The 22,771-nt window shown below is 53.7% G+C and overlaps 1 protein-coding gene across 3 annotated transcripts; it reads left to right on the top strand.

The window, feature by feature from the left end:
• The first annotated feature begins 1,848 nt into the window (after positions 1-1,848).
• On the top strand, positions 1,849-22,719 carry LOC144724005 (uncharacterized). Of its 3 annotated transcripts, none has more exons than XM_078602827.1 (4): positions 1,849-2,201; positions 8,896-10,376; positions 12,569-12,628; positions 20,955-22,719. In XM_078602827.1, the coding sequence occupies exons 1-4, from the start codon at positions 1,947-1,949 to the stop codon at positions 21,427-21,429; spliced, it is 2,271 nt and encodes a 756-aa protein (XP_078458953.1). In that variant the 5' UTR covers positions 1,849-1,946; the 3' UTR covers positions 21,430-22,719. The 3 variants fall into 3 exon arrangements, with proteins under 3 accessions (XP_078458953.1, XP_078458956.1, XP_078458954.1); XM_078602830.1 differs by having other exon boundaries at positions 8,896-10,357; positions 20,955-21,243; XM_078602828.1 differs by lacking the exon at positions 20,955-22,719 and having other exon boundaries at positions 8,896-10,357; positions 12,569-13,940.
• Positions 22,720-22,771: the final 52 nt, after the last annotated feature.

Here is a 22,771-nt window from a genome sequence, read left to right as displayed (position 1 = left end):
TCCCACTCACTCATTCACTCATTCATCCCACTCACTCATTCACTCATTCACCCCACTCACTCATTCACCCACTCACTCATTCACCCACTCACTCATTCACTCATTCACCCCACTCACTCATTCATTCAGCTACCCACTCACCACACTGCAGATCGCATTTCTCCGGCCCCTCATTCCCTGCCAATGCTCCGCTTTGGAATTCCCTCCCCTCCCATCTTCTCTCTTTCCCCAGGTCGCAGAATGATGACCGCGTCGCTCAATTCTGTGACAACTTTCAAGCAGTGCCGTTTGTTGCTGACCGCTTGGCGTTTTTGGTCATTTAGGTGCTGTTCTCAGCAAACTGTGATATTAAACAAAGAAGTCGTCGCCGCGCTGTGTTGTGTAAGTGCTTACACCCATTGAGATGCATAATGCTGCACGATGTGCACAGAGGCTATTATTGCTGCTGGTAAATATAGATTATTGCTAGAGATTGGCTAATCCCCGCGGCATACAATGGGCCACTCTTGCGAATTATGACACTGGGCCTCTTCTTTAAGGGTGCAATCTGGGAAAATGAGTTGTATAGCTCATCGGATTCCTCCAGTATAAATACATATTGTTATTCTGATAAGGGCCCCCCCCGTAACCTTTTTGGCTTAACACAGCATTTCTAAAACAGTGTGTGTTGAAACAAACGCATCGGATCGCGACCGACCCACGTTCACCACTCGTCTCAAAACGCGCACCATTCGTTTATACACGCTGCACGCGCCCAATGATTGGTAAAGGCGTTTTGCTCACAACTCAAACACCTTTCGCGTACACACAGAATAAAGAAACACAGATACAACAACAACCGTCACCACGGACCTTGTGCCAGGCTACGTGCACTTTCTGGCTACAAAGAGTGGGGAGCGGTGGTGTAGCGGTTAGCACGCTGCGCTACAAACTCGGCGACCCGGGTTCGATTCCCGCTCACGGCCAACATCAGTGAAGATTATTTGAACCGGTCCCCTAGGTCGGCTCAGCCTCAAATTAGTACCTGGTGCGATGTGTAAACATCGCGTGCCGTGCCGGCCTTTATAGGTGCTCGCTAACAGCCTGTTAAGTCTATACGGGGATCACTTTATCACACACACACACACGCATATGCACACCCAAACAGTCCCATAATCAACACGAACGCATACCATCCTGGGGTACAAACCCACGCACACCCACGCACATCCCATCAAAGGCAAAGATGCCCCGTATAGCTTCTTCGTGGCAGTTGGGACAAGTGCCGTTAACGAGCACAAGGTTAGACTGGTCCGGTGCGCGTCACGCCGGGCCGCCTTTGTCTCCCCACCGGTGATGTTTATACACGGCACCAAGTAGTCATTTGAGGCGGAGTCGACCTAGGGGAGGCCCAGGACCGGTTCAGATAATCGTCACTGGGTGTTGGCCGTGAGTGAGAATCGAACCTGGGTCCCCAGGTCCCCAGGTTCGTAGCGCAGCGTAGCGCAAACCGCTACACTACCGCTTCCCAAAAGACACAGATCCCCCGTATAGCCTTAACAGATTGTAGGGGCAAGTGCTGTTAGCGAGCACCTATGAAGGCCTATCGCTTCTCACACACACAGACACACACGATGACACACACACAGACACCCACCCATCACACACGCGCATCGGACCCTCCCCCTTCCTCCTCCTTTACACCCCCCACCCCTCCCCTCCTCCTCCTCCCAAACGAATCGTCTCCCCATCCCTCCTCCTCCTCCCCAGATCTGCTCAGGTCGCCGCACCGCTTGGGCGCGAGTGAAGACGAGAGCGAGCCAGGGTTGGTGGGACACGTGCGGATGGGAGGCGCTGATCGCTCAGCTCGCGCCCCTCCTCCTCCTCGATTTGCGTCGGCTTCCTCCATCCCCCGCTCACATCGTTTGCCCCTCTAGCCCACGTGTGGTGGTCTCAGCCACCTCGTCATGAGCGTCGGAGGAGTCACAGTCGCAGCTACACCGCCCGCGTCACAATCTTCTCTACACCATCACCTCCACCACCATCACAACAACAATAATAACAACAAAAACATTACTCAACAGCAGCATCCTTCACGTGCCCATCGTGGATACTGCACAGAGATGTTCCCTGGGACTCGCTGGGACGAGCCGAAGGGAGACGGAGCGGAGGTCGGAGAGACCCTCGCGGGAGACGCGGGGGTTGTGCCAGCCGCCCTGCAGGTAGGGGGTGGTGCGGGTGGTGGTGGTGTGAGATTAATGTGGTGGTGGTGGTGGTCGAGGAGGTGGTGGTGATGAAGGAGATAGTGGTGGTGGTAGTGGTGGTGTGAGATTAATGTGGTGGTGGTCAAGGAGATTGTGGTGATGACTGAGATAGTGGTGGTGGTGTGAGATTAATGTGGTGGTGGTGATGAAGGAGATAGTGGTGGTGGTGTGAGATTAATGTGGTGGTGGTGATGAAGAAGATAGTGGTGGTGGTGTGAGATTAATGTGGTGGTGGTGATGAAGGAGATAGTGGTGGTGGTGTGAGATTAATGTGGTGGTGGTGTGAGATTAATGTGGTGATGGTGGTGTGAGATTAATGTGGTGGTTGTCGAGGAGGTGGTGGTGATGAAGGAGATAGTGGTGGTGGTGTGGGATTAATGTGGTGGTGGTTGTCGAGGAGGTGTTTCTGGTGGTGGTCCAGGAGGATGAGGTGGTGGTGGTGGTGTTGGTGATGAAGGGGGAGACGTGCGCTGTTTATGCTGGACGTGATGGCAGTGATCAAAGCTGGTGGTGAAGGCATTTGTTGTAGGGGTGGCGTTGGTCATGAGAGAGGTGGTGGAGGTGGTGGTGGTTGTGGTTATACTAGAGGTCGTGATGGTTGGGGAATTGTGGTGGTGGAGTAAGTGAAGATGCCGATTATAATTACAAAGGCACTGGTTGTGTTAGTGGTTGTGGTGATGATGGTTAAAGAGATGCAGTGGTGGTGGTGGTGAAGGTGATGTGGAGATTGAGGAGATGTGGTGATCGTGGTGATAGGGTGGTGGTGGTTGAGGTGATGTGGTGGTGGTGGTGGTGGTGATAGTTGAGAAGAGGTGTTGATGGGGAGTACTGGCCACGCCTTTGACCACATCATCCAGAACGCGTCCAACCTCATCTCAATTCGGAAGCTAATCTGGGTTCAGCCTGGTGTCTCGTGTACACCACGTGTCTCGTGTACACCACGTGTCTCGTGTACACCAGTTATCTCGTGTACACCACGTATCTCGTGTACACCACGCGTCTCGTGTACACCACGCGTCTCGTGTACACCACGCGTCTCGTGTACACCACGTGTCTTGTTTACACCACGCGTCTCGTGTACACCACGCGTCTCGTGTACACCACGCGTCTTGTGTACACCACGTGTCTTGTTTACACCACACGTCTCGTGTACACCACGTGTCTTGTGTACACCACGCGTCTTGTGTACACCACGCGTCTCGTGTACACCACGCGTCTTGTGTACACCACGCGTCTTGTGTACACCACGTGTCTCGTGTACACTACGTGTCTTGTTTACACCACGCGTCTCGTGTACACCACGCGTCTTGTGTACACCACGCGTCTTGTGTACATCACGCGTCTTGTGTACACCACGCGTCTTGTGTACATCACGTGTCTTGTGTACATCACGTGTCTCGTGTACACCACGTGTCTCGTTTACACCACGTGTCTTGTTTACACCACGTGTCTTGTGTACACCAGGTATCTTGTGTACACCACGTGTCTTGTTTACACCACGTGTCTTGTGTATATCACGCGTCTCGTGTACACCAGGTATCTCGTGTACACCAGACATCTCGTGTACACCAGGTATCTTGTGTACACCACGTGTCTTGTTTACACCACGTGTTTTGGTTATGGGCTTCGAGGTGGCCAAGAGGTGTCAGTACAGCAAACCCAATCTGCATGAGCAAGAGGGGGGTGAGGAAGAGGGGGAGAGGAGAGAAAAGGGGAATGAGGCAGAGGAGGTGAGGTGAGGGGGTGAGAGGAGGATGCGTGAGACTGAACTTTCGCTGAATGGGTCCGGGCCTCAATCCCTCTCCGGGCATTCGAGGCGCGTCTCTCACCGGGCTTGGCTCCACTGACACTCGCCAAGCCAACCCCCTTCAACACGACGAGCTGCGAGTGGTAGTGGGGGGTGGTGTGGGGGGGGTGTGCCTGGGCATGGCTCGCGGAGGCCTTCCTTCAGCCAGCAGTGGACAGATCACGGCTACGGCTGCTGCTGCTGCTGACGATGAGAAATGCGGGCGGAAACTAAACTATAAACTATTTTTATGTTTCCAGGTAAGGAAAAGTAAGGGGGCCAGGGAGGTGGGGAGGGGGGTAGCGAGACGAGGCTAAAAAAGGGATGCGGGGGGGGGTTGATGATTTGGGGGGGTTCCAATAAATTCCACCCGCCCCCCTCTTTCCCACATGCCTCCCCCCCCCGCACGCACTCCTCTCCCCGCAGCTGCCGGTATGGGAAGATAACGTGTGCAGGGTAGCTACTGCCTCGTACAGCGAAATAAGTTAGGGTGGAGGTTTGGGGGGGAGCAGTGTAGTGGGGGGGGGGCAAGGTAGTGGAGAGGGGGGCAGGGTAGCGGAGGGGGGGGGCAGGGTAGTGGGTGGGGGCTGCTTTAGGGTCTGCCATGTGTTCGTCTGGGTGTGTAGGAAGGAGCACGTCCACCGATCAAATCAGCTGTCCACGAGTAGGTGTTAGGGGTGGATAATTATTATACATCGCCGGATCGCGAGTGGTGGTGGTGGTGGCTTGGGGAGTCCTTCATCCAGCAGTTGATTGAACAAGGCTGATGATGGAGTGGGGTGGGGGGGAGGGGGTTGAAGGGGGCGCACGGACTGAGGTTCCGCGTGTGGGTGGCGCGGGGGACATGCGAGATGGATACGCGAGGTGGTGTAATGAGTAAATCAGTGTCGGAGCTCGCCCAGTGGTCCACCACGACCCCTCCCGCCCTCTCCACCCCTCCAAAAGGGCTACCCACCCCCCTTACCCCGCTTTCATCTCTCCGCACCACCACAACCAACCAACCACAACTCCCAACCCTCGCCACCAACACAACCACACCCATCATCTATCGATGCATACACACGAGAACACACAAAGACAAAGACCCCCCCGTGTAGCCTTAACAGACTGTTGGGGCAAGTGCTGTTAGCGAGCAGCACCTATGAGGCCGGTACGGCGCACGAGGGGGTGGGTGGTCAACACCACGCCCGGCTGCCTTTGTCTCCCGAGTAGCGATGTTTACACATCGCACCAGGTACTCATTTGAGGCTGAGTTGACCTAGGGGAGGCCCAGGACCAGTTCAGATAATCGTCACTGGTGTTGGTCGTGAGCGGGAATCGAACTCGGGTGGCCAGGTTCATAGCGCAGCGCGCTAATCGCTCCACCACCGCTCCCCAACACACACAATGACACACACACACGTACACACGCCCACAAGATCGCGTGCCTGAACATGGTACAATCACAACCACAGACACACGTGCGCTCACACGCACAGACATTCATAACAAACAAGAAACCCACCCACACATCCATAGACATGAAACGACACACACGCACACGCGCAAAGCACTTGCACGGGTAAAGACGTACGCACACCGACAAAGATAAAGACGCCCCATATAGCCTTTGACGGGCTGTTGGGACAAGTGCTGTTAGCGAGCTCTTATGAAATCCGGCACGGCACACGAGTGGGTGGGTAACACAATGCCCAGCCGTCTTTGTCTCGCTAGTGCTGATTTTACACACTGCCCCGAGTACTCATTTAAGGCTGAGTCGACCTACCAGCAGTGCCGGACTAAGCTAGTGCGGGGCCTGTAGCATATGTTATAAAGGGGTCCTAAATAAAAAAAGAACATCTTAAAACACGCTTTTTTAACTTGCATAGTAAAGTTATTGTATTTTTTCATTTGATACACAGCCAGATAATGCGACAAATCGCTAACCTTAAACACCCGGTCGTTCGTATAAAAGTTGAAGGCGGTATAGTACTATAGTAATAGAGCAAGTGCAGAATCACTGAACCGGAATTGCCTGCTTGAAAGCGTTTAGCGCGGGACCCTTGGAAGTTGCCCGTAGCGTGTGCAGCTACTTTTGCCACGAGGATAATCCGGCACTGCCTACCCAGGATCGGGTCTGATATCACTCTCCGCCGACGATGTTCGCCGTGTCTTGGAATCGACCTCGGCTCAGAGTCGCAGCACCCGACTGCCTTTGTCTTCCAATGCTTAATGTTTACACACCGCACCTGGTACTCATTCAAGTTCATTTATTAGGTATAGCCCTGTGAGCCATTCGGCTCTTGAATCGGGTGCAACCGCAACAAAAAAAAAAACATGAACAAAAACATCTTAAAGTGAATACGTGACTAAGTGCAAACAGAAAATCCAAGAAAAGACAGCAAAATATTGCAGAAAAAAACACCGTACACCAACGCTGTGTGCAAAAATCCCAGTGGGATGCAAGTCAAACCACAACAACAACAACCACAAGATAACTTAGATTAAGGCCATCAGTCTAACTCTGTACTACAACAAACAAACATGGCTAAACCAATACACTTTTCGAAATCACCAAAATAAAGCCATGAAAGCAATGAAAAAGCAATCATAGGAACTGTGACGAAATTTACGGCTGAGTCGACCTAGGGGAGGCCCAGGACTGATTAAAATATGCGCCACCTCTTATTGGTCGTGGGCGGTAATCGAACTCGGGTCACTGTGTTCACAGCGCAGCGTGGCGCGAACCGCCGCACCACCGCTCCCCACTTGCACGCACACACACGCACGTGTACAGACACGCACGCCCACGCAGTCCAGAAACTCGCTCTTAAAGGTCGTGGTGATTGTTGTTATACCGAGTGGTAGACTTGAATCGGGGACAGGGGTTGAACATGACCTTGTGTCCTGTATGGCAGCGGTTCTTTCAGAGGTAGCGAAGGAAGGGGGGGCACAGGCTGCGGCATGGTTACCATGCAGGACAAATCACCAATAAAACAGCTTAGTAGCCCACCTGCATTAGGATCATAGTGTGTGACCACACGACATCTTAGAGACCCACAGACTCACGCAGAGACCCCCAGACGGACGCAGAAACCCACAGACTCACGCAGAAACCCACAAACTCACGCAGAAACCTACAGATTCACGCAGAGACCCACAGGCTCACGCAGATACCCACAGACTCACGGAGAAACCCACAGGCTCACACAAAGACCCACAGACTGACGCAGAGACCCACAGACTGACGCAGAGACCAACAGATTCACACAGAGACCCACAGGCTCACATAGAGACCCACAGATTCACGCAGAGACCCACAGGTTCACGCAGAGACCCACATACTCACATAGAGACCCACAGACTCACACAGAGACCCACAGGCTCACACAGAGAACCATAGGTTCACGCAGAGACCCACAGACTCACGCAGAGACCCCCAGACTGACGCAGAGACCCACAGGCTCACACAGAGACCCACAGGCTCACAGAGACCTACAGACTGACACAGAGACCCACAGGCTCACGCAGAGACCCACAGACTCACGCAGAGACCCACAGATTCACGCAGAGACCCACAGGTTCACGCAGAAACTCAGGCTCGATCAATATCGAGCCACGTGTAGTGTGTGTCAGAGGACCATCCCCAACAACACGTGGTGCGGTTGTGTGCACGTGCAGCCAGTGCCGTTATTGGATCGTGTGACATCACACTTATCGACTTGTGAATCAACGTCCGCAGCATCAGCAGCTGCCACCTTCTCAAAGTTTTCACCTCTGAGAGGGAGGTTGTTTTTTACTCTTGGCCAAAACTGCCTCCGGGCAAAAAAATGAAAAAAAACAACCCTCGCTTGCTGCAGAGAAGTCCTCCCCCGACCTTCCAAAAGAAGTCACCAGCTTCATTCGTTAGGATGAGCTTGAGTGTTTTCTTTAAAGCCAGGAGAGTGGGGGACGATAGATATTGAAAACTGAATGAATGGCACAACAAGTAGTAGGTTGTGTGGGGAGGGGGCTCTGGTCACGAGTCGTCGCTAGGTGGGAGACAAAGGCGGCCGGGCGTGGTGTTGGCCACCCGCCCCCTCGTGTGCCGTGCCGGCCTTCATAGGTGCTCGCTAACGGCACTTGCCCCAACAGTCCGCTGAGGCTATACGGGGGATCTTTGTCTTTGGGGTGGGGGCAACGAGACCAGGCGTCTGGATTGCGTGGGAGGGGGTTGCCCTGAATGAGGCTGAGCATCACTGCTGTCGGAGGTGGTGCGGGGAGTGGGGACGAATCAAACACCTCCATACACCCACCCCCACCCACCACGTCCATCCTCACCCCCCCCCACCACCACCCCCCAGTCCCCCCCCCCCCCCGTTTTGGACCCCGACCCCCCCACCTTATTTATATCAATTTCCAACTCCAGTAAATTTATGCCCGGAATAAAACCCGAGTTAACGATGGTCGCTGAAGGCAGTTGACGACGATCGGCACAAAGTTTCCGATTTCATAGTCACGCACACGACACTACCAACCACGGACACACGGTCACGAAGACAAATATCACCCCGATAGCCTCGACAGACTGCTGGGGCAAGTGCTGCTAGCGAGCGCCTATGAAGGCCGCCACGGCACACGAGGGGGTGGGGGGAGGCCAACACCACTCCCGGCCGCCTTTGTCTCTCCAGGTACTCAGTACTCGCCCCCGCCATGTGACCGTGGAACATCTGAGATGACCGCCACGCTGACGCCCGTTTGAGCAGGACATCGCTTTCACTTTGTGATGGCCAGGAGGTAGCCCCTAGCACGACACGGCACGGCACAGATCGGGGACGGAAAAGTTCTCGATTTATCCCGACCGCGGTTGCGATTGCACACGAGTCCACGTGCGTGCGTGCGTGCCAGGTGAACGGTGACCATGACCTGGACCCTCGTCTGGACTCGAACCGGGCGGCGTTCTCCCAGCGGCCATCGTGGTTCCACGTGGGACCCGAATCCCAGCCGCCAACATCGACCCCGCTCAGCATCAACGTGAACATCGTGCTGGCGGAGCCGAGCCCCCTAAATGGGGGGCTGAAACTGGAGGCGACTGATGACGATTGCGCCGCTGCTGCTGCGTCGGACTTGCTGCTGCTGCCGCACATCAATGTGTTCTGCCCCGATTCGACTCCAGCACAGGACCCGGTGCCTCGTAAGCCTCCTCCGCCGTACCCGGGTACCGCCGCTCCCGTCTCCTTGACCACCGGCGGTGATGGGCGTTTCCACGGCAACGCGTTTACTATGGCAACGCGCCTGACGATTAACTACGGGGACCAGAGGCAACAGCAGCAGCAGCATCAACAACAACAACCACCACCCCCTTACGTGCATCTGCCCTCGGGGAATTTTCTGCCACTGACTCCTCCAAGGTCGCAGCCACATAGCCCCGAAGTGGATGGGGATGTGCTCGCAAGTTTGGGTTTGCAACATCAGCTTCAAAACCACCACCATCATCACCAGCAGCAGCAGAAGCCCATGGGTCATCATCACCCCCATCAGCAGCAGCAGCATCGGCACCAGCACCAAAATCAACAGCAAGATCAACGGTGTATCGAGATTGTCCAGAATTGTCACACGCCCGTGAAATTTCCTTCTCGATTGTACACGAGTGGGCCGCACAATCATCATCATCAGCAGCAGCACCATCAGCTGCAGCACCATCATCAGCAGCAGCAGCAGGTGCAGCAACACCCAGAGGCTGAGCTACAACTGCAACATCAGCAGCAGCAGCAGCAATTACTACAGCACTGTTTAAACAGCCCAAGCTTGGCTCAAAGTCAGCAAAGCCACAATCATCATCATGAGCACGACTTGTACCAACGAGATGTTTCCGCTGATGATGCTGATCACAATAACGTGGCACAGCAGCACCACTGTCTACATTCAAACGACGAGCAGCAGCAGCATCAGCAGCAGCAGCATCAGCAGCAGCAGCATCAGCGGGAAAGTGTTTATAATCAGCAGCATCAGCAGCAACAGGGAAGTGTTCACAACCATCAGCAGGAGAGTGTTCAACAGCAGCATCAGAAACAGCAGCAGCAAAGTGTTCACCATCATCAGCAGCAACAGCAGCCAAGTGTTCACCATCAGCAGGAAAGCGTTAATCATCAGCAACAGCAGCATCAGAAACAACAGCAGCAAAGTGTTAACCATCAGCAGCAGCAGGAAAGCGTTAATGATCAGCCACTGCGGCATCAGCAGGAAAGTCGCCATCAGCATCAGCAACATCATCAGCAAGTGACACCGCGACTCCCCGGAGCTCCACGCAGCAGCCGTCGCACCAACCCCGAGTTGGAGAAGAGGCGGATCCACCACTGCCTCTTCCCAGGTTGGATTCCCTGTCGCGGGTCAGTGGAGTCGAGGCTCACTGAGCCAGACTAAGGCACCATCACCCCCCCCCCACCCCTTCCCACCTCCCCGGCACAAGCGAAGCAACGTCCGTTGTCTCGCCCGCTGCTTTTCCCCATTTCCATTGTGCAGATTACTTCAGCACAAAGGCTCGCCGCCACGCGCCACGTGTGCACGCGCGTTGCAAAACCATCCGGTAAATCAGCTGCTGGATGAGGGGGGCCTGGCGCCTCCCCCGGGGGGGGGGGGGGCATTTGACCATACTTCACCACGCTGGTCAGTGCGGATTAGATTAGTGAAGTGGGCAGCGTACATGGGGGGGGGGGGGAGTCATAGAAGTGTTGTACAACGGGATGTGCTTTGCATTACCCTCTGCTGCCCGCTCCAGGTGTACACATATGTAGATGGTGGCCCCAAAATTCAGGACACGTAAGGTTATTATATTTACTTTAACAAATCACGTAGGGTCACCTCATTTATTTTAACAAATGTTCAAACAGACTTCTATTAACACGAATGAACGATGCATGAATTCTCTTTTGAATTCAATATTGGACTTTTGTTTTTAAAAGATGTGATCTTTGAATGCTCACCAAATAGTTTTGATGTCTCAGTTCATTCCGGGTTCTTGGTCGAGTTTTGTAAACGACAGATTTAAGGTGACCCCCCCCCCAATGATGAAGAATACAATTAGATATTAATAATGATAATAGAGAACATATTAACTCAACGAATAAACAATTACATAATGCAATGGTAGTCGTAAAATAGATTAAATAGCCCTGTGTGTCCTGACTTTTGGGCCATCCCGTATACACAGTCGGAGGTGGCGGTGGCGGTGGCGCAGCGGTTAGCGCACTGTGAACCTGCCATTGGTGGCTAGGGGATGTTAACTACCTCGCCTGGTACGCAGGAGGTCGTGGGTTCGATCCTGACCCTGACGCCTGCTGCTGTATATTTGGAGTTTGCGTGTCTCTCTCCCCGTGGTCGCGTGGATTTTTCACCGGACCCCCTCTCCCCCCACACATTTAGAATCAACGTCACGCGTTTAGACTATTTCTCTGCTGCTCTAAACCTCGACACGATAAGCCACTTCGTTGAGCAATCATTAGTTGTGATAGCCGGATCGCGTCTGAAAAAAAGAGCGATACAACTCAATGGGCCTTACCTGGTAAAACAATACAATAATTTAGTTTCGTTTTCATTGAAATTTCGGCAAGGGCCTGCATCCGCGGCGAGTAATATCCCACTGCTGAGCAGCCAAGCCTGGTGAAGCTGTCCCAGCGACGCCGCCGAACGTAGGGCGATGAACGAGCTCGAACGAGCTGTTGGCGTGAGTCACGGCCAAGACGCAATGTCTCACCTGGGTGTCAACTCCGCCAGCATTCGTCTCAAGCGCCTGACCCAGCAGCCGCCTGTCTCGAAGGGACGACACCCCACCCCGCTACCCCCCCACACGATAACCACCACCACCCCCGCCATGAGCGGCAGATGCCCGCTTCTTGTCGCATGCCTGAATATCCGCGTGTAGGCGGAGGGGAGCGGGGTTGGGAGTAGGGGGGGTGCGGGGAGATGTAGACATTTGCAGCTTGCAGAACGACTCGCTCGCTCACCATTCATGTGTGTGTGTGTGTTTATTTACAAAGACAACGATCACCCCCGGACTCCGTATAGCCTTAACAGACTGTTGGGGCGAGTGTTGTTATAGCGAGTAGCACCTATGGTGGGCAACAACCACGCCCGACCGCCTTTGTCTCCCCAGTGGCGATGTCCACACATGGCACCAAGTACTCAATTGAGGCCGAGTCGACGTAGGGGAGGCCCAGGACCGATTCGGAAACATTCGTCACTGGCGTTGGCCGTGAGCGGGAATCGAACTTGGGTCGCCAGGTTCGAAGTTCAGTGCACGAATCATTCTGCTACCGCTCTCCCATATATACAGGACTTATACACACAGATACAAAACAAGACAAAGATCACCCGTATAACCAACACAGGCTGTTGGGGACAAGTGCTGTTGTTTGCGAGTGCCTATGAAAGGCGGTACGGCGCTCGAGGATGGCCGTGTGGCCAGAACCACCCACGACCGCCTTTGTATCTCCACTGCTGCTGTGTACACACCGCGCCAGCTACCCCCCCCCCACCTCACTTCTCTCTCGTTAACTCTCCCCCCCCCCACCTCTTTCCCCAGGCTGCTCCAAGGTGTACACCAAAAGTTCTCACCTGAAAGCTCACCAGAGGACGCACACAGGTGAGCGTCTTGGGCGCAAACTCCTCCTGGCTCCCCCACGTTTGCTCGCTCCATTATTTCCCGACACGACCACTGTGAGCCACCTCTCTCTCCCTTCCTCCCATCGCGTTAGCGTGGCCTGTGTGACCCCCCCCCCACCCCCCACCCCACCCTCGTGCCCATACTGGACATCTGTTAAAAAAACACAAGAGCTTTACAGCTTATCGGATTCCGCCAGTATAAAGATTTTTTTTTCTGAGTTTGTGCGGTCCCAGGATTGTTGGGGATCACGTAAAGTTTCGTGAGAATCACCTGGAATGTATAAGTAGCGCACTGAACTTGCAACCCAGAGGTCGCCGGCAGTTGAAACAACGGGACAAGTTGCTTGTGCGTACGTGTGTTGAACTTCTTTCGCACCATACATACGCCAACCGTGATGATCGGAGGTGCGGAGGGAGAGGCAACAAACTAAACTCAACAAGCGGCTCTAAAGAAATGAGTTTTCAACCGAGATTTAAACGTGCATAGCTCCCTCCAGTGGCTTCCCAATATCGGACGGAAGATCGTTCCAGACGGCCGCAGAAGCGCACCTGAAAGCGCGCGAGGCGGTGACCGATGTAAACTCTGAAGACCTCTCGCACTGATGCACAATGCGTGAAACCGCACTAGGAGACAGCTGCCTGCCGAGTTAGTACACACAGTACACACACAGTACACACACAGCACACACACACAGTACACACACAGTACAGACATAGCACATACACACAGTACACACAGCACACACACATTACACACACAGTACACACAGCACACACACAGTACACACAGCACACACACATTACACACACAGTACACACAGCACACACACATTACACACACAGTACACACAGCACACACACAGTACACATTGTACACGCATAGTACACGCACAGCACACACACAGCACACACACAGCACACACACACATAGTACACACAGTACATACACACTACACATAGTACACACACAGTACACACACACTACACATAGTACACACATAGCACACGCACAGCACACACACAGCACACACACAATACACACAGCACACACAGTACACACACAGCACACACACAGTACACGCACAGCACACACAGTACACAGTGCACGCATAGCACACACAATGTTATCCCACGTCCGACCGCATAGCCGCGTGTAGAATGAATTCAAACCGCATAGCAGAGCGAATTTTGGGTAGAGATTTATTCGCCGCAGATACTGGGCGCGGAATCGCACAGTCCGAACCCGCCTGGAGCGAGGGAAAGGGGCCGTCCATAAATGACGTCACGCACTTAGGGGGGGGGGGGGTCAGAGATTTGTGACGATGTGTAACGAGGGGGGGGGGGGGGTTGAGAAATGTGACGTCACATCAAAATGCGCAACTTTAAATAAATATAGAATTGTTATAACAACACTAATTGTTCTAACAACACTCCTACAACATCAGAGTGCAGCGCCACATTAAATACGCACTACAATGACAATATTTTAAAGCGATTTGGAGCATGTTCTATTTTCAAAATGGAAATATGGTTTTGGGGGGGGGGGGGGGCAGAGCTTTGTGACGTCATATTTGAGGGGGGGGGGGTTGACCTTTTGTGACGCCGTGTGACGAGGGGGGAGGGGGGTCAAAAATCGTCAAAAATCGCGTGACGTCATTTATGGACGGCCCCAAACCCGCATACAGGCAATACACGAGATACGAACTTCCGACTTCCAAACATCTGCAAACACCAAAAAGATGTTATTTTTAACCATCCAACAACTTGCAGCCGTTCGGTTTGGGTGAGATCGCGTAAATACAAATGTGTCGTTAAACCCACCACCACTCGACACAGCCAATCATAGTAAGCTTTGTCACGTAAACAGAACGTGCCAATTCGTTACTTGTACAGCACTAACCGGTGTGCTCGAGAGTACATCCACAACGTTTACAATTTAGAGTCCGACTTTCGCCAGTAATTACAACCAGCCTCATCAGGCGACAGCCAGATTTGTGGATACATCCTCCTGTTTCGTTCTTAAATAGAGGGATACATGCGATGTCGCCATTTGTGAGGCACTCAGGTGCGAAGGCCAGAGGGGTGGGGTCGGTCATATGAGCCGAACCGGCGGAACTATTTTGTTTGGCGGAGCGATCCCTTTGCGAGGCTGGGACGCATTACGCCCCTTGCGACAAGCAAGTCCACATCAGGACTCAAGGTACGTAAACATGAAAAAAAAACATGCGTTCATGTTATTTCATTTACTATGAAGTATTTATCACAGTATTACATGCTTATGTACAATGTGTCTCGTTATTTATGAGTTTGGCAATGCGTCCCTTTTTTTGTGGAACCACAACACACTTTTTAACAACTGACCGTATTTACAATTCACCAGAGGTGGGACAAAGTCATTGTTATGCAAGTCCAAGTCGAGTCGCAAGTCATCAAATTCATGACTCGAGTCTGACTCGAGTCCAAGTCACATGACTCGAGTCCACATCTCATAGGTGGGACAAAGTCATTGTTATGCAAGTCCAAGTCGAGTCGCAAGTCATCAAATTCATGACTCGAGTCTGACTCGAGTCCAAGTCACATGACTCGAGTCCACACCTCTGCAATTCACTATGAAGTTCCGAGTTATGAACAAAACCGACTTACGAACCCGTTCGTAAGTCGTACACCCACACACACACATCTATCACAATGTGTATGTACACACACACATCTATCACAATGTGTATGTACACACACACACATCTATCACAATGTGTATGTACACACACACACACATCTATCACAATGTGTATGTACACACACACACACATCTATCACAATGTGTATGTACACACACACACACATCTATCACAATGTGTATGTACACACACACACATCACAATGTGTATGTACACACACATCACAATGTGTATGTACACACACACATATCTATCACAATGTGTACGTACACACACACATATCTATCACAATGTATATGTGCACACACCCACACACACATATCTATCACAATGTGTATGTACACACACACACACATCTATCACAATGTATATGTGCACACACACACTCATACACATATATCACAATGTGTATGTACACACACACACATCTATCACAATGTGTATGTACACACACACACACATATATCACAATGTATATGTGCACACACACACTCATACACATCTATCACAATGTGTATGTGCACACACACACATCTATCACAATGTGTATGTACACACACACACATCTATCACAATGTATATGTGCACACACCCACACACACACATCTATCACAATGTGTATGTACACACACACACCTATCACAATGTGTATGTACACACACACACATCTATCACAATGTGTATGTGTACACACACACACATCTATCACAATGTGTATGTGTACACACACACACATCTATCACAATGTGTATGTGCACACACCCACACACACACATCTATCACAATGTGTATGTACACACACACACCTATCACAATGTGTATGTACACACACACACATCTATCACAATGTGTATGTACACACACACATCTATCACAATGCGTGTGTACACACACAGATATCACAATGTATAAGTACACACACATCTACATATATACAATTTTCCAAAGGCAGCGAGACGTGTCTGAACAAGTGGTCGCGACATTAAAGATGACAGGAGAGGCCTGGGAGCTCGTGAATGTTGATTCCATCTCCTTTGCTGTCGGAAACTCAGACTCGGCACGCAACGGGAAGCGAACCCTAGTGTCCGCACCTATCACATCATCACGCTCGCTTCACCCAGGGAAGCAATTTCCGAGTCTCAAAGGGATGGCCGGGGGGGAGGGAAGTTCCTGGCCCAGTTGTCGCAGAGCGGCGATGTTACTGCCGCTGCGTCATCCACATTGAGTGACGTGCCGTGTCCTTTTTCAGCATTGGGATGTTTTTAGCTCAAAGAAGTTGTTTTTTTATTAGCGAGTAGAGAGTATTGGGGGGGGGGGGGGTGAGAAGATGACACTGCCCCCCCCCCGCCCCCCCAGCACGCATAACACGGCTCTGCCAAACTCCAACATCGGACCCACCGTTCGACATCTGGGAAGGAAGAGCGATCTCCGGTTTCAATCGCCACTCTCAGCGAGGGGCAGAGTGGGGAGCAGTGGGGGTTGGGAGGTGAAGGTGGAGGGGGGGGCAGTGGAAGAGGGGGGGGGTGCATAGCCCCCCCCCCCTTGTCACTGGTATCTAAATAAAGTTGCTCGCCCACCCGCACACACCCACCCACCTTACACACCCACCCACCTTACACACTCACCCACCCTACACACCCACCCACCCTACACACCCACCCACCTTACACACCCACCCACCCTACACACCCACCCACCTTACACACCCACCCACCTTACACACCCACCCACCTTACACACTCACCCACCCCTACACACCCACCCACCTTACACACCCACCCACCCTACACACCCACCCACCTTACACACCCACCCACCTTACACACCCACCCACCTTACACACTCACCCACCCTACACACCCACCCACCTTACACACCCACCCACCTTACACACTCACCCACCCTACACACCCACCCACCTTACACACCCACCCACCTTACACACCCACCCACCCTACACACCCACCCACCTTACACACCCCACCCACCTTACACACCCACCCACCTTACACACCCACCCACCTTACACACCCACCCACCTTACACACTCACCCACCCTACACACCCACCCACCTTACACACCCACCCACCCTACACACCCACCCACCTTACACACCCACCCACCTTACACACCCACCCACCTTACACACTCACCCACCCTACACACCCACCCACCTTACACACCCACCCACCCTACACACCCACCCACCTTACACACCCACCCACCTTACACACCCACCCACCTTACACACTCACCCACCCTACACACCCACCCACCTTACACACCCACCCACCCTACACACCCACCCACCTTACACACCCACCCACCTTACACACTCACCCACCTTACACACCCACCCACCCAAGCACTCACCCACCGACCTACCCACTCACCCACCACTCATCATCCACCCACCCACCACTCACCCACCCACCCACCCACTCACCCACCCACCCACCCACTCACTCACCCACCCACCCACCCACTCACTCACCCACCCACCCACCCACTCACTCACCCACCCACCCACTCACTCACCCACCCACCCACCCACCCACTCACCCACCCACCCACTCACCCACCCACCCACCCACCCACTCACTCACTCACTCACCCACCCACCCACTCACTCACCCACCCACCCACCGACTCACCCACCCACCCACCCACTCACTCACTCACCCACCCACCGACTCACCCACCCACCCACCGACTCACCCACCCACCCACCGACTCACCCACCCACCCACTCACCCACCCACTCACTCACCCACCCACCCACTCACTCACCCACCCACCCACTCACTCACTCACCCACCCACCGACTCACCCACACACCCACTCACTCACCCACTCACCCACCCACCCACCCACTCACTCACCCACCCACCCACTCACTCACCCACCCACCCACCCACCCACTCACCCACCCACCCACCCACTCACCCACCCACCCACTCACCCACCCGAAAACCGACCCACCCACCCACTCACCCACCCACCCACCCACCCACTCACCCACCCACCCACCCACTCACCCACCCACCCACCCACTCACCCACCCACCCACCCACTCACCCACCCACCCACCCACCCACTCACCCACCCACCCACCCACCCACCCACCCACCCACCCACCCACTCACCCACCCACCCACTCATCCACCCACCCACCCACCCACCCACTCATCCACCCACCCACTCATCCACCCACCCATCCACCCACCCACTCACCCACCCACCCACTCATCCACCCACCCACCCACTCATCCACCCACCCACCCACCCACCCACTCATCCACCCACCCACCCACTCATCCACCCACCCACCCACCCACTCATCCACCCACCCACCCACTCATCCACCCACCCACTCATCCACCCACCCACCCACTCATCCACCCATCCACCCACTCATCCACCCACCCACCCACTCATCCACCCACCCACCCACTCACCCACCCACCCACTCATCCACCCACCCACCCACTCATCCACCCACTCACCCACTCATCCACCCACCCACCCACTCATCCACTCATCCACCCACCCACCCACTCATCCACCCACTCATCCACCCACCCACCCACCCACTCATCCACCCACCCACCCACCCACTCATCCACCCACCCACCCACCCACTCATCCACCCACCCACCCACCCACTCATCCACCCACCCACCCACACACCCACCCACCCTACACACCCACCCACCCTACACACCCACCCACCTTACATCCCCACCCACCCACCTTACACACCCACCCACCCACCTTACACCCCCACCCACCCACCTTACACCCCCACCCACCCACCTTACACACCCACCCACCCACCTTACACACCCACCCACCCACCCACCTTACACACCCACCCACCCACCCACCTTACACACCCACCCACCCACCTTACACACCCACCCACCCACCTTACACACCCACCCACCTTACACACCCACCTTACACACCCACCCACCCATCCACCTTACCCACCCACCCACCTTACACACCCACCCACCCACCATACACACACACCCACCCACCTTACACACCCACCCAATCACCCACCCACCGACCTACCCACTCACCCACCCACCACTCACCCACCACTCACCCACCCACCCGCCCCGTGACTCCACAATCTGCGTGTGCCGTGCCAACTCGCGTAGTAACAGATGGTGGCTACACGTTGCACGTGGTTGCCTGTAATCCAGCACTGCTGAAGGCAGCAGCGAGAGTTGGTGGATCACGATACGGATGGATGTGCCGTGATCCTAGAGGAGGTGCCATGCCCTGGCACGCTAGGAGAAGGCAGTACAGCAAATGGACTAATCGTCATCTGCTTATTCCACCTGTACGGGGATCGAGTGTTGCCCCCTTGTGCTCGGCATGGGTCTTCTCCGGGTGCTCAGATTTTCCTCCAACGTGTAAAATAAAAATAATATAAATATATAATGTGTCGTTAAAACCCGCCACCACCCGACACAGTCAACTACTAAGGGTTGTCACGTAAACAGAACGTGCCAATTCGTCACTAGTGCAGCACTAACCGGTGTGTTGGAGAGCCAACAGACTGGTGTGTAACGACACATTTATATATTTACGCGATCCAACCCCCAAAAAAAATGTATGTAGGATATTGGTCGCGAAAGCTTACGTGTTAAACTGAATAATAATAAAAAAACTCATCATTAATTGGCCGAACACATCTTATAATAAAAGCCAATGCAACAGGACCATTCTGAGTCTTACAACTCAAGTGTGGCTCTGCTGAATAAATAAATGCATTTTAATGATCATCTAGTCCGTGACGCGCCTTACCCAAAGCCCCACTCCCTCTCCTGACCGACGTGAACGATGCCGTGAACCTGCGTGCGCCTTCTCTGATCCACGCGGTCCTCCTCCTTCGGACCCTCGATGTAACATTCCAAGCCGCGTGTATGTGTCTCGTGCTTCCACGTGCACCTGTGTTGCCGAGCTCGTGTTCCATGCGTGTTGCGTTCATGACCACGTCTTTTACGAACCGCGTCTCACGGCCCTTTTCACGTTTTTAAGAAAAAATATTTTACCAATTTGCGTCAAGAACCGACGACACCAACCAGCAGACCCCCCCCCCCCTATACAGTGGCACATTCTTATTATTATATTATTATATTAACAGCACGTGCTCCAACACGGCAGTGGCTGGGGTGGTGAGGGTGGTAGGGGAGGGGGGATCAATGGAGGGCAGGGCAGAGGAGCGACGCTCACAACAACGAGCGGAGCGCCGGGCGGCTAAAATGCAGCAAGTTGGCACGGGGGGGGGGGGGGGTACAGCTGGTGCATCTACCGGTCATCTCAGTCATCCAACCCATGGCACTTGGGTCTGTCCCGAGACCTTCTGTCAGCGAGCCGTCGACACTTCACGTGGCCTCAATGTGCAGCTGGCCTGGCACATGCGCCGTGTTGACGCCACCGTCACTTAGTGGCGAATGGCGGTTGTATTGCTATTGCAGGGGGGGGGGGGGATATCCTATTGTGACGTACGCCTGTGACGTACACCTGTGACGCGCGCCTGTGACGTACACCTGTGACGCGCGCCTGTGACGTACACCTGTGACGCGCGCGCGCCTGTGACGTCCCCGCAGGCGAGAAGCCGTACGCGTGCGCGTGGGCCGGCTGCGCGTGGAGGTTCGCGCGCTCCGACGAGCTGACGCGACACTTCCGCAAGCACACGGGCTCGCGGCCCTTCCCGTGCCACGCCTGTGGCCGGGCCTTCTCTCGCTCCGACCACCTGGCGCTGCACAGCAAGCGGCACCAGTGAGCCAGCACGCCCCGACGCATTTCTTCCTCGTTTTCCCCCCTTTTCCTCCTCGCAGGGCTAAACAACAATGGGTTCCGGCTACGGGGCATCTTGAAATGTACAAAAACACATTTGGCTCGTTTGTTTTGTTTAAAAAGGGGTCCCTCTCTCGGCGAGCCTCGAGGTTTACTCGACGAGGGAAGTTCCTCTGCGATTCGGCGTGTTTGGATGGCGTCTGCGGGCGAGCGTTTGGACCGTGTGCGAAGAAACCGTGGCGTGCACGGAGGAAAAGCAAACGGAACCCTTCGCACACACGGTGAGACATCGAAAGTTCCGCTGCACTGCCATCGCTTGCCAGCTCGACAGCGCTTGCTGTATTGAAACACATCTCGCACCGTGGCTGCTTTCAGAATGAGGGTTCACAGATATTCTGGAAGCTTTCAGGGTCGCCAATTGCCGCGAGGGGGCTGCCCCGTGACGCCGGCAAACCAGGCACCGACCCGCCAAAGATAAAGATCCCCCGTGTAGCCTCAACAGACTGTTGGGACAAGTGCTGTTAGCCAACACCTAAGAAGGCCGACAAGGAGCACGAGGGGCTGGGTGGCCAGCACCACGCCCGGCCGCCTTTGTCTCCCCAGTGGTGATAATTGTACACACCACACCAGGTACTCATTTGAGGCCGGGTCGACCTACGGGAGGCCCAGGACCGATTCAGATAATCGACACTGAAGTTGGCCGTGAGCGGGAATCGAACTCGGGTCGCCGGGTTCGTAGCGCAGCGCGCTAACCGCTACACTACAGCCCCCCGGTTTCAGCACCACTGCTTCCAACGGAGCCCGACTCTGCTGATGAGACACTGCATGGCGAAACCGGCGCAGAGTTAAGTTGTGCTTGTGCCGAATCAGTGCTGCTTAGTTTACAAACCCCCACAATGGCTGTGGGACGGATGGAATGCGTGCAAAGCATTTTTAAAAAATTTGAATGATGACATAAATACGGGTGTTCAGATGTTCTAACACCAAATATTTGCACGAGAAAGGGCTATGAGACTGCATTGTTCTTTTATTTTTATATCATTCAGTACCTTGATACTTGGGCAAGGTTTCGCCGTGGTTGCGTTGATGCGGAGACGCAGACCTATGAATGAAACGCATCGCCTGCTTATCTGCGCTGCTCAATATCTTGCGGTTGTTAACTCGGGCAGTAAACAAAACAGAGAGCGGGTTGTAAAAAAAAACACAATCACCAGCCTACCGCTGGTTGGCAAGCTTGGGAATTGATATCTGGTGGAGTGTGGCGACAACGTCTGCTCTTGAATGGTGACTTATCCGGTCAAATATCCGCTCTGAAGCGGTGAAATAATGTGGTATGTGGTATCCGATGCGATTTGACGGATTATCTGGAAGAAAAAAAATAGTTCTGAATTATGTATACACCTGGTGTACACATGTCCGCTTGTGTGGATCGATTAATTAATCAGGTTTAAAATAATCTGGTCTGACATCATTAAATACCCACATGGTATGAAGCGGTGACATATCTGACGAGTTATGTTCACGTACGAGATCTTATTCTTTGGTTCTTTCGGTAAAGCCACGTATAAAGATAAAATAATAAATTATGCTATTATTTAATTTATTATTTTATCTTTATACGTGGCTT

The sequence above is a fragment of the Lampetra planeri genome, chromosome 19, assembly GCF_965212315.1.
Source record: "Lampetra planeri chromosome 19, kcLamPlan1.2.h2, whole genome shotgun sequence".
Lineage (NCBI taxonomy): Eukaryota > Metazoa > Chordata > Hyperoartia > Petromyzontiformes > Petromyzontidae > Lampetra > Lampetra planeri.
The sequence above is the reverse complement of the archived record's forward strand: the minus strand, read 5'-3'. Positions and strand labels throughout refer to the sequence as shown.

Excerpts from the sequence above, each read along its gene's own strand:
- LOC144724005 (XM_078602827.1), top strand. The coding sequence starts at position 1,947 with ATGAGCGTCGGAGGAGTCACAGTCGCAGCTACACCGCCCGCGTCACAA. Across the intron at positions 10,377-12,568 it reads GGTTGGATTCCCTGTCGCGG|GCTGCTCCAAGGTGTACACC; the intron begins GTCAGTGGAGTC and ends CTCTTTCCCCAG. Across the intron at positions 12,629-20,954 it reads TCACCAGAGGACGCACACAG|GCGAGAAGCCGTACGCGTGC; the intron begins GTGAGCGTCTTG and ends ACGTCCCCGCAG.